Source organism: Narcine bancroftii, chromosome 9 (assembly GCF_036971445.1).
Source record: "Narcine bancroftii isolate sNarBan1 chromosome 9, sNarBan1.hap1, whole genome shotgun sequence".
NCBI lineage: Eukaryota > Metazoa > Chordata > Chondrichthyes > Torpediniformes > Narcinidae > Narcine > Narcine bancroftii.
In genome coordinates this window covers 54,872,403-54,885,116 of record NC_091477.1, presented here as the reverse complement: position 1 = coordinate 54,885,116, position 12,714 = coordinate 54,872,403, and the positions used below count along the sequence as shown (strand labels likewise).

General features: G+C 40.6%; 1 protein-coding gene across 7 annotated transcripts in view; it reads left to right on the top strand.

Moving 5' to 3' along the window:
- Positions 1 to 12,714, top strand: part of LOC138743655 (C-terminal-binding protein 1-like) — a 147,830-nt gene that overhangs the window by 91,830 nt on the left and 43,286 nt on the right. For all 7 annotated transcript variants that reach the window (XM_069899189.1, XM_069899188.1, XM_069899184.1 and 4 more), the window contains 2 exons: positions 4,018 to 4,224; positions 10,747 to 10,961. In XM_069899189.1, coding sequence (XP_069755290.1) covers positions 4,018 to 4,224; positions 10,747 to 10,961 — 422 coding nt within the window. The remainder of the gene's footprint in view (positions 1 to 4,017; positions 4,225 to 10,746; positions 10,962 to 12,714) is intronic.

Genomic DNA, 12,714 nt, shown 5'->3' with positions numbered 1-12,714 from the left:
CCTGCAGATTTCTGGAAAAAGATCTTGTGGACAGATGAGACCAAGATTAATCTGCATCAGAGTGATGGCGGGAGCAAAGTGTGGAAGTATAAAAGAACTTCCCAAAATTCAAAACTTACCACCTCATCTGTGAAATATGATGATGGGGCTGTTATGGCCTGGGTATGTATAGATGCCACAGGGACGGACATACTTATCGTCATTGATGATGTGATGGCTGTAGCAAAATTAATTCTGAGATGTACTGAAGCATCTTATTAGCTCAAGTTCAAGCAAATATCTCCAAACTCATTAGACGGTGCTTCATCCTACAGCAAGACAATAATCCCAAACATACTACTGAAGCAGCAAAGGAGTTTTTCAAAGCTTAAAAACTTGGAAACTTCTTGAATGGCCAAGTCACCCGATCTAAATCCAATTGAGCATCCCTTCCATATGCTGATGAGAAGACTTAAGGGAACCAGCCCTGAAATTAACAGTGGAAGATAGCTGCAGTAGAGGCCAGACAGAGCATCTCCGGAGAAGATACTCAGCACCTGATGATGTCTATGAATCACAGACTTCAATGCAATAAAGTAACAAACATGATGACTTTAATAAACATACTATTGCTGTGTCCCAAATAATTATGGTGCCCTGAAATTAAAGGACTGTGGTTAAAAAGTGCTGTAATTTATACATGGTCAAACCAAAATGTACACAAATAGCCTTTAATAAAATCTGGAATATTCACTTTAATCACGTGTGAATTGTTTGATTACAAATTTAAAACTGGAGCACAGGGGAAAATAAAAGGAAAAAAGTGTCCTTGTCCCAATCATTGAGGGCACTGAGGCTGTATGAGTGGAGCAGAGGAATGAGAAAGGTATGACAACATTCATGGGGTTGTATTATAGACCACCCAATAGTCAGCAAAATTGGAGGAGCAAATTTGTAGAGAGATAGCAGACAACTGCAGAAAACAAAGTGGTGATAGGTAATTTTTAACTTTCTACATATTAACTGGATCTCCTATACTGTAAAAGAGCTGAATGGCTTGGAGTTTGCCAAATGTGTTGAGGAAAGTTTTCTAAATCAATATATAGAAGTACCAACTACAGAGGCTGCAATACTGGATCTCCTATTGGGGATCGAGATAGGACAGGTGACAGAGGTATGTGTAGTGGAACATTTTGGGTCCAGTGATCATAATGCCATTAGTTTCATCTTAATTATGGAGAAGGATAGGTCTAGGCCTCGGGTTGAGATTCTAAATTGGAGAAAGGCTAAATTTGAGGAAAGGAGAAAGGATCCCGAATGCGTGGTTTGGGATCAGTTGTTTTCCAGCAAGGTTTTGCGAGATAAGTGGACGACCTTCAAAGGTGTAATTATGAGAGTGTAGAGTTTGCATGTTCCTTTCCGGATCAAAGGCAAGGTTAGAAGGTATAGGGAACCTTAGTTTTCAAGGGATATTGGGGATGTGATGCAGAAGAAGAGAGAAGTGTATAGCAGATATAGGCATAATGGAGAAAATTAGGTACTTGACGAGTATTTTTTAAATGCAAGAAAAATCATCAGTAAGGCGAAACGAAGACACGAGGTTGCTTTGGGGGACAATGTGAAGGAAAATCCCAAGGGTTTCTACAGGTATGTTAAGAGCAAAAGGATAGTAAGGGACAAAATTGGTCCCCTTGAAGATCAGAGTGATGGCTTTGTATGGAGCCAAAAGAGATGGGGGAGGTCTGGAATGTTTTTTTTCCCCTCAGGCATAGAGTTGTGGGAAATAAGGAAAACTAGTAGTGAGGAACCTATACAGATTAAAGAAGAGGAAGTGCATGCTGTCTTGAAGCAAATAAGGGTGGATAAATCCCCAGGGCCTGACGAGATATTCTCTTGGACCTTGAAGGAAGCTAGTGTAGAAATCACAAGGGCTCTGGCAGAAATATTTAAAATGTCCTTAGCCATGGTGTGGTGCTGAAGGATTGGAGGGTAGCTCACGTTGTTCCATTGTTTCAAAAAAGCCTCCAAGAGTAACCCTGGAAATCAATTACTGGAAGGTGTTCTAAGAGATCGGATATACACAGACTGATTATGGATAGTCCATTTGGCTTTATGCGTGGTAGATCATCTTTAACCAATCTTGGTTTTGAGGAGGTTAGCGGAAAAGTTGACAAAGGAAAGGCTGTGGATGTTGTCTACATGTACTTTAGTAAGGGCTTTGACAAAGTCCTGCATGGGGGGTTAGTCAGGAAGGTTCAAATACTAGGTATTCATGGTGAAGTAGGGAATTGGATTCAACAGTGGCTAGATGGGAGAAACCAAAAAGTAGTGGTGGAAAGTTGTTTCTCAGATTGGAGGCCTGTGACTAGTGGTGCGTCTTGGGGATCGGCACTGGGACCATTGTTTGCCTTCTATTTCATTGATCTGTATGATAATGTGGTAAATTGGATCAGTAAGTTTGCAGATGATAGTAAGATTGGAGGTGTTGTGGACAGCGAAGGAGGTTTTCAAAGCTTGCAGAGGGATCTGGACCAGCTGGAAAAGTGAGCTGAAAAATGGCAGATGAAATTTAATGCAGACAAGTGTGAGGTGTTGCATTTTGGAAGGACAAACCAAGAAAGGACATGCACAGTAAATTATAGGCACTGAGGAGTGCGGTAGAACAAAGGGATTTGAGAATATAGATAAGTAATTCCCTGAAAGTGGCGTCACAGGTGGATAGGGATGGAAAGCGAGCTTTTGTCATATTGGCCTTCATAGATCAAAGTATTGAGAACAGGAGTTAGGATGTTATGTTAAAGTTGTATAAGATATTAGTGAGGCCAATTTTGAAGTATTGTGTGCAGTTTTGGTCACCTAACTACAGGAAAGATAACAATAAGAGAGAGAAAGTGCAGAAAAGATTTACTAGGATGTTGTCCAGACTTCAGAAACTGAGTTACAGGAAAAGGTTAAACAGGTTAGAACTTTATTCCCTGGAGCATAGAAGAATGAGGGGTGATTTGATAGAGATATTTACAATTCTGAGGGGGATAGACAAAGTAAATGTCGATAGACTTCTTCCATTGAGGTGGACGATGTTCAAGCAAGAGGACATGGGTTAAGTGTGAAAGGGGAAAAGTGTAGGGGGAACTTCACTCAGGGAATGTGGAGCAAGCTTCCAGTTGAGTTGGTAGATACAAGCTTGATTTTAACATTTAAAGGAAAATTGGACAGGTACATGAATGGGAGAGGCATGGATTGAGTGCAGGTTAGTGAAACTAGGCAAAAAAGTGGTCTGACACAGATTAGAGGGGCCAAAGTGGCCTGTTTCTCTGATGTAATTTTCTATGGTTCACTGTGTACAGAAATGTTGGGATTCTTGTGCATCCTCACCTTGCATCATCTCTCTCTTCCCCCTCCCATATGCTCATATCTGAGCTGAGACATCAATACCCAGGGTAATTGGTGAATAAATTGTAACGAAATTTAAGCAGACAGTTTTTCCCTTGGTCATGACATAATCTTGACAGTGAATGTAACCAAACTGTATTAATGTAACACTAGAATCCAAGGGAGAAAAATGGAAATTAGAGAAGCGTGGGGAACTGGAACTGAGGCGATCTAGGTATTGTAGAAGTTATAAAGCCTGATGCAGGTTAACAGGAATTAGATCGCAGTGAGGAATTTAACTTGTCTCATTAGAGTACGAGGTAACATTTTCCTTTGTATCCTTAAAATGCCAGAATTGTTAAACAGTGCAATTGACCCTAATTATTTTGCCATTTTGAAACACAAAACTGTAGATGCTGGAGTCTAGAGCAACCAAAGAAATTGCTGGAGGCACTCAACAGGTCCCACAGCATCCCTGGATAGAAATGGTCTGTCAATGATTCGGCACTGAAAAGAGTACATCCAGCAATTCTTTTTTTTTGCTCTATTTTCCATTTTTGTTTTAATTCAGATTGGTCTTGTTTTTCATTCTGTGCTGTCTGGCTGATTCTATGAACAGCCCTGCTATTTTGTGGTAATGGTTAAATCACATGCTCTATTTTACAGGGATTGCAGTGTGTAACATTCCCTCATCGTCAGTGGAGGAGACAGCAGATTCTGCACTCTGTCACATATTAAATCTTTACAGACGGTCAACGTGGCTCCATCAGGCCTTGCGAGAGGGGACAAGAGTATCAAGTGTTGAACAGATCCGAGAAGTAGCAGCCGGAGCAGCTCGGATTCGTGGAGAAACTTTAGGCATTATTGGACTCGGTATGTTTGCCAGACCATGTGTAAGAGCTGCACAAGTTTTCCTTGTCTCTGTTTTTTCCTCCCTCCCTAATGAAGGCAATCAAAGCAATAATTGTTCCAGAAGTTGGTGACAGGCCATGCCTGAATCTGTGTGATGGATAATTTGTAGCCAGATCCATAATCATTGGCAATATTTTTATGCGATGTCCTGAATAATGGGTTTCTTTCAGTCAATAGTTCAACTTGATTGCAATAAATTTCAGCAGGCAATTAGTAACCTCATGGATTTGCACAGCATGGAAGAAGGCTGTTCATCCCACCATGCTCTTGCTGACCATTGGGCACCCATGCATATCCCCTCTGGTCATGTGGTTTAAAGTCACTTGTATCATGTGATAGATATGTGGCCTGCAGTATATTGCAATAACATTTGAAGCCAGTGCTGAATGGTGTGACTTTTCCTTAAAATATTTTAATTTTTTTAATCTCCTGTACACGTTGCATTAATACAACAATGAAAATATCATAATATTATCCATTATATAATTGGTAAAAATGAACTAAGTAACAATTTCAAATTATTAATTATTGATTAATATTGTTAAATTTAAAAATCAATGAATGACATTACTTAGTATAATATCAAATAATCTTATAGTCTAGGACCATCATATATAAAACCTGTTATTTCTGAATGAAAAGGTTGCGGGTTCAAATCCTGCTCCAGAATTTTGTTCATAAAGCTTGAGAATGAACTCGAGTGCAGTCCATGTTGGGCGATGAACTAAAAAGAACTATCCTTTAGCTGATATGTTAATTTGAAAGTATGCAAAAGATTCTTACACTTTGAAGAAAGGGGATCTTCTGCAATGTAAGGTATTGCTCAGTAAGTGCACTGGAAAATGGACTATGGATTATCTTTCAAATTTGACAGTTTAATTTATTCCCACAAGTCACTTTCAGGTGCATTATCTGCCAAGAATGCGCCTGCAGAAGTGGATGCAGCCCTGTGGAATCATTGTTCAGGTGGCAGCCCTGAAAGCTCTGCGCTGCCCACCTGAAAGGGACTGCTGCAGGAGAGGCGCCTTGGAGCGCACTCTGGCTCCTGTCCCTTCGGGATGTCGTGGCAGGGGTGGCTGGCGGGGGATGTCGGGGCAGGGGCTGCCTGCCCTGACATCCTGCACCAGGGGGCAGGGGCAGCAGGGAGGGAGGGCTGTCAGGTAGTGGGGACGAGGGCTGTCAGGCGCGGGGAGTTGGTCGCCAGCTGATTGTCATCAGCCCGCCCCCTTAGCAGACGCTTTCAGGTGGCTGCATTCAGGTGCCAAGGGGGACTTCAGTGTCTGGCGATTATCTCTCTCGGAGGAGGGTTAGAAAGTGTGCCTCAGAGGCACCTCCTGTTCTTTCAGGTGGCCTCCTGACAGCCGCATAGGGATAGAATATGCGGCTTTACATTGGGGTATTCTGGCCACCTGAAAGAGCCTACAGTGACTATGGTTGTGAGTGACAGATTGTTCTGAAGAAGTAAACAATGTTACATTAATGTGACTTGTGTTTCGAAATCAAGTTGCTTTTCAGTTTGTTGAATGCTGATATTTTTTCGAGTGAATATGTTGCATTTGCCAGACATTGAGTGAGATTTAATAAGCAATACAAATCTGCTTTAGAGACTCAGATCAATGCTCTAGACTCCAGCATCTACAGTTTTGTGTATTGAATGTGCTGACTGAATGGCTTGCTGGGCCACTTCAGAGACCAGATAACATGCAAACACATATCTCTGTGTCTAGAGTCAGGTGGGCCAAAGCACGTAAGGGAGTCAATTTACTTCCCAAGGGAAAAGAAATGTTACAGCTTCCCCACTCAAAGTTCAGAGAAATAGGCACTGACAGGAGGTTGTTTTACCCTCCTTTGGCAGCCAAGGAAGGAGTTACTTGGACACTTCTGAGATTGATCCATATTGTAACTTGCAGTTCTACCTATGGTTGACAAGGTATCTTTTAGATACAATATGTTTTACTACCTCCTCTATACATTCAGGTTAGTTTCAGATCCACTCTGCACTTTGATTTGTTTTTCCTTTCGTTCAGGTGCCTTGCCGTTCGGCATGGGAGATCATGTCTCTCCATTCATGACGGTCTCTGACCCTCCAAATTATAATTGTTGCCTCCTCTGTTTCTAACCATGATGTTAATCCATCGATTATTTTCATTCTTGGTCTGCCTCCTGTTTCTTTTTCCTTCCATCTTTTCTGTTGTAACTAAATGTTCTAATGTATCTCTTCACATGATGTGTCAAAAGAACTTTGATTATTGTTTTCTGATTCTTTTAAATAATGTACGTTTTGTTTTTGTTCTTTGCAGAGCATCTTTGTTATCCTGTCTGTATATGATATGCATGGCATTCTGAGAAATCACATCCCTGCTGCATTGATTCTTTTCTCCATTTCATTTGCGATGGTCCACGACTTGCACCCATACGTCAATATAGGAAGAATATAGCAACTGAGAGTTCTAAGGCGGACGGACGTCAATTGTTATTTTCTTGTTCGTTAGGATGTTTCTCATTTCTATAAATGCTGTTCTTGCTTTTATGTCTCTTTCGCATTTGCCATCAGTTGTTCCCCATGATCCAAAGTTCTTGAAATTGTGAACTTGTTTCAGGATTTCGTTTCCCAATCTGATCCTACAGTTTGGAATATCAGGTTTCTTTGATCTTACCAGTACTTCAATTTTCTTTTTGTTTAAAGTGAGACCAAGTTTTTTGCTCTCTGGGTTAATGATACTAATTTCTGTAAATTTTCTTCACTGTTTGCTGTCTTTTCTTTTTTTTTCTTTGGCTTGGCTTCGCGGACGAAGATTTATGGAGGGGGTAAATGTCCATGTCAGCTGCAGGCTCGTTTGTGGCTGACAAGTCCGATGCGGGACAGGCAGACACGGTTGCAGTGGTTGCAGGGGAAAATTGGTTGGTTGGGGTTGGGTGTTGGGTTTTTCCTCCTTTGCCTTTTGTCAGTGAGGTGGGCTCTGCAGTCTTCTTCAAAGGAGGTTGCTGCCCGCCGAACTGTGAGGCGCCAAGATGCACGGTTTGAGGCGATATCAGCCCACTGGCGGTGGTCAATGTGGCAGGCACCAAGAGATTTCTTTAGGCAGTCCTGTATTATCTGTATAATGGAGGTTGTTGATATTGTGCCCTCCTATACTTATTCCAGGAAGGTCATGTATTGTTCTCATGATGTTTTCACTGTACAGGAAGAACAGGACTGGTGATAGATCACATCCCTGTCTGACACTTCGCTTCATTAGCTGATATTCACCAATCTCATTGTCTATCCATATGGCTGCACTTTGTTGCCAGTAGAGATTCCTGATTATTTTTGGATTTTCCTGTCGATATTAATATCTTTAAACACTGTCATGATGACTTGGTGTTTCCCTGTGTCAAAGGCTCTTGTGTAGTCAATGAAACAGAAGTAGAGGTCTTGTTGTATTGTGTGATAATATTCCTGAGAATAAGTGGCGCTTGATGTTCCCTTGCCTTCGCACAGTTCTTCACTGATCTCTGGTTTAATTTTGTTTCTTATTCTGAACATGATGATAGTGCTTTTCTGAGGTGGCTCATTAAAATAATCGTCCTGTGTTGTCCACACTCTGTTGCACCTGGTTTCTTTGGCAGTGCAATGAATACCATCTTTAAAAAGATCTTCTGGTACTTAAGCCACTGTTATATATTCTGTTCAACATGATTGCCAATTTCTCTACACCAAAATCTTCTAGTGCTTCATACAGTTCAATCGGAATGTTACCTGGTCCTGATGATTTTCCCCTTTCACATTTTCCACTTCTTCACTTCTTCTTTCATTATTGCTAGCCCCTCGTTGTTGCCAAAATCAAAGTTGTCCTCTCTGTCTTTGTCATTGTATAGACCTTTGATGTATTCTGACCATCTTTGCATTATTTTTCCTTTTTCCATAATTGTACAGCCGTCTTTTGCTTTTATACATTCTGTTGCTACCCTACTTTTCTTCCGACTTGTTACCTCTTTAATCTTGTCACGTATAAGTTTACTTTTTTAAAATATTTATAGATTTAAAGCCACAATAAATGTATTCATTACAAATATATAATTCAAATCCCAATACATGTGGCATGAAAAAGGAAAAAAAAGGATAGAAATGTAGATCTACCCAGACCCCCCGCCCCAATATTCAACACTAACCCTCTACTGAAAGAAAGGAGTTTTATTACTATAATATTGTATGTGTGTATATGGGCCTTAGAAGAAATAAAATATCAAAAAAAATTTAAACCCAACTTTTGTAAATATGGGCTCCATGTTTTCAAAAATATAATATTTATCTCGTAAATTATGCATTATTTTCTCAAGTGGTATACAGCTCCGAACCTCAGCATGCCATTTTTCCATTCCCAAATTTATATCTGATTTCCAAGATATGGCTATGCACTTGAATATGTTTTGCATGATTACAGAGCCTTTCTATACCTTCTCCTTATAAGCATGTAATCAGTTTGGCTTTCAATGTTCTCCCCTGGGCTCTTCCATGTCCTAGTTTTCTCAAGTGTTGCTTGAAGACGCTATTACCAATTATATAATCTTTTTCCGTGCCCTATGCCGCAATGATCAATATTGCATTATTCCTTTTTCCTTTAATCCTGATCTAATATGTAATTGACAAATTTGTACTTGATATTTAACCACTCTGCAAAGAGAAAAAGATCCTTCCTAATGACTCCATCCAAGGATAACTAAGCAAATCTCTCATAATTACAGTTCTCCAGCAGTGGCTGTAAATTAAATATGGTGAAAGGTTTTAGCCTAATCTCCCTGATCTTGTATTCAATAGCCATTGCCTATTGGATGTGTACTCTAAGATCCATGTGTTTCTGTTTATTAGTTGTTTTCCACAGAGGTGGCACAGTTAACCTAGTGGTTAGCACTAAGCTGCTATTACAGCGCCAGTAGCTGGGGTTCAAATCCAAATTATCTGTAATGAGTTTGTATGTTCTCCCCATGTCTATGTGGATTTCCTGCAGGTGCTTTGGTTTCCTCCTGCCTTTCAAAATGTACCGGGATTGTAAATCAAGTGAGTGTATTTGGGCAGCATGAGCTTGTGGACCGAAAGGGCTTGTTACAGTGCTGTATGTCTAAATTAACACTTGCACGTTCCTTTGCCTTGTTTGCCCTGATGATTGGCTAACGTTTCTCTCGATTAAATTCATTTTGCCAGTTTGTATCTACTCAACTGGCACATTCTGCAGCTGACAAGTTCTTTATTCACAATAAGCTGAACAGCTAAAACCAAGTTCTCTTTCAGATTGTAGCCATTTACAAATAAGCTGTGTTTCTGCAAAACATTTTGTTTTGAGTAATTTTATAAATTGGTAAAACTGGCAGAATACATTGTGGATGTTTTAGTTAAGTCTGTTCCTGTGGGCAGAGAATGGTGTGAAATTCATTATAGTGAGATAGAGATTCTTAAATTGAGGAAAGATAATCAAAAGTAGCATTGACAATATTTAAGAATGATGCTTCTTAAGAGGGGGAGGGTGGTCTTTGTTAAACCTCTGAACAAAAAGCAAAATGCAGCAGCTGCTGAAGATCCATAACAAAGTAGGTGTTTGAAATACTCAAATGATCTCGTGGAGAGTAGAAACAAGATTAAGAGTGTTCATCATGGCAAGACTGAAAGATATCACTCACCCAAGAGCAATTAAAATACAGAACAGAGTGAAAAGCCATCACTCACTCTGGTCTTCTGAGAGTAAGCCTGTAATTGAAGGTAAATTATTTACCAGCAGACATTGGGCAAAAGGGGAGACATTTAAAAAGTGAATGCTTTGGAAGACTGGGTGGTCAGGTAGAAATAAAATGTGGAAAAATTGGCAAAGGTAGAGGAGGATTCATGACTTAGGAGCCTAATAAAAGAAAACACAAGATCCAAATGCTCTTACCAAGAATGTGTTCTGTCTTGTCAGTGTTCATTGCCTGTTCTTCTGTTGTCACAAGATGAGAGGAGACTTGCTAGAGGTCTACAAGATTATGAGAGGCATAGATAGGGTGGACAGCCAGCAGCTGTTTCCTAGGGCAGGATCAGCAAACACCAGAGAACATATGAGCAAAATGAAGGGAGGGAAGTTTAAGGGAGACATCAGGGGTAAGTTTTTTTTTTTAACACAGCGAGTTATGGGTGCCTGGAATGGTGGTGGAACATTGGGGGCATTTAAGAGACTCTTAGGCAGATACATGGATGAAAGAAAAATAAAGGGTTATGCATTAGGGAGGGTTTAGTACTTTTTTAGTAAGGAATATGTGGATCAGAACAACATTGAGGGCCGACAGGCCTGTACTGTGCTCTAGTGTTCTATGGCAATCAGGAACAGTGACCAAACCTCTCCCAAATTCTTCTGCACAAGGATTGATCTACGTCAAAGAGGAATTGATATTGAAACAGCCTGCTTTCTACCCAGCTACCAGGGAGATCAGTTTTGTTCTCTTTTAAAAAAAAATCGTGTCTCTTTTCTCTTGCAGGCCGCATTGGACAGGCAGTAGCTTTGCGTGCCAAAACATTTGGATTCAATGTTATCTTCTATGATCCATACCTGCCTGATGGAGTGGAGAAGTCGCTTGGTCTGCAGAGAATTAGCACCTTGCAGGATCTGCTGGTTCACAGTGACTGTGTGACCTTGCACTGCAGCCTAAATGAACACAATCATCACCTCATCAACGATTTCACCATCAAGCAGGTATAAATGCCAGGATAAAGTGGATCATCACTGGATTCATTACACCAATGCTTAGAGTCCTAAAAAATCCCAATAACTTGGAATGAAGTATATATAGGCAGTGTTGATGCAGGAAAGTTCTTTCTGGAGATGAGGGCAGCACGGCCAAGTCAGGATTCATTACCTAAGCCTATTGGTCATCTTGAATTGCAAAAGACGGCTCTGTTAGTGCAAAACTGTTACGGCACCAGCAATTTGGACTGGGTTCGAATCCTGCGCTGTCTGTAAGGAGTTTGTATATTCTTGTCTCTGCATGGGTTTTTCCCAGGGGCTCAGGTGTCCTCCCACCATGTCATCCTCAGTTTGAAATGTATTGGGTGTAAATTGGGCTGAAAGCACCTAGTGTGTACTGTATGTCTAAATCAGTGGTTCCCAAATGACTTCAGGCTGCCACTCCCTTGACCTCCAGGCCACATTCAAAGCGCACCTCCCACCCCCATACAGCAGCGTTTGGGGGGGGTTTAGTGGTGGCACCGAGCGGGTTTGGTTGGTCAGTGGCAACGCTGAGAGGGGTCGCGGCACTGGGGGGGGGGGTTATGCCAGGACAATGGTGGCCACCGAGACCAGCTGTCACGAGAACATCTTGTCGACGCTTTTTGGTCTCTGCGCCCACCCCAAGTCTGGCCAGAAAATTACTGCACCGGGTCTTCATTAAACTTTGCAGCAGACTGAAGAATAATGCCGGAAGGTTCTGACCGCCCCCTGATTCCTCAGCGCCCACTTTGGGAATCACGTTTAAATTGCCTGAAAGGGATGATTCATGTTCTTGTTGCTCAGAACAATTGATTAGCTTAGCCCACCTCCAGGAGCAAACCAAGTTAGTGTGTGATTGTCTCTTTACTCAATGGACCAATTGGGGTTTCAAACAATCCAAATTTTTATAGATTTTATAGATTTCTTTTTCTCCCCATTCAATTCAAACCCTTCAACTGTCAGGTTTGATTTATGATGTTCCTTGATGTTCCAGTTGACAAATGAAGCAAACACACTGAATATCTCTTTCCTCAACCCTGGTCTGTACAAAATTAACTAACCTCCCAAAGAGCAATCAATGACAACTTTATGAAAGTTCTATGGTCCATAATGTATTGTTGCCCACTAAAACCTCACCCACCATAATCATCTTAATTTAGTGAGTATTAATTATTAATTTCTAATAATTACTAATGATTATTAATTTTTAATAATGAAACCGATTTACGTGAATCAAAGTCAGCAAACACTGGTTGAGTGCAATACACAAGCACGCTGGAGAAACTCAGCAAGCCAGGCGGCATCCATAGAAAATAGGCGCAAAATGTTGGTCTGCTGGGTTCCTCCAGCACCTTCGCGTATTGCAATGCACCAGATTTGTTGAAATCAGTTAATTGAGTAGCAATCTGATTTTGAAATTTGGTTAAAATGCTGAAAAAAAAATTAAATTGGTGTTTAAATTTTGAAATGCAAAGTGCTCTCCATTAACAATTATCTGTGCACTCTCAATAAGAAGCATTCATTTTCCTGCTGATGCTCGCTGTCTGTTAGGTGATGAATGCTTTGTGATATATGCAGAACAGATTTTTCTGAACTACATCAATTTATGTTTAATTTATTGAACAGTAATCCATGCTCACTTGTAAAATCCTATCTCTATTGCTGTGCTTATTTTAAGCTAATTCATGAACTACTGTATATGCAGTTGTATGGGATGATTCAAACAAAAAATTCTCCTTAA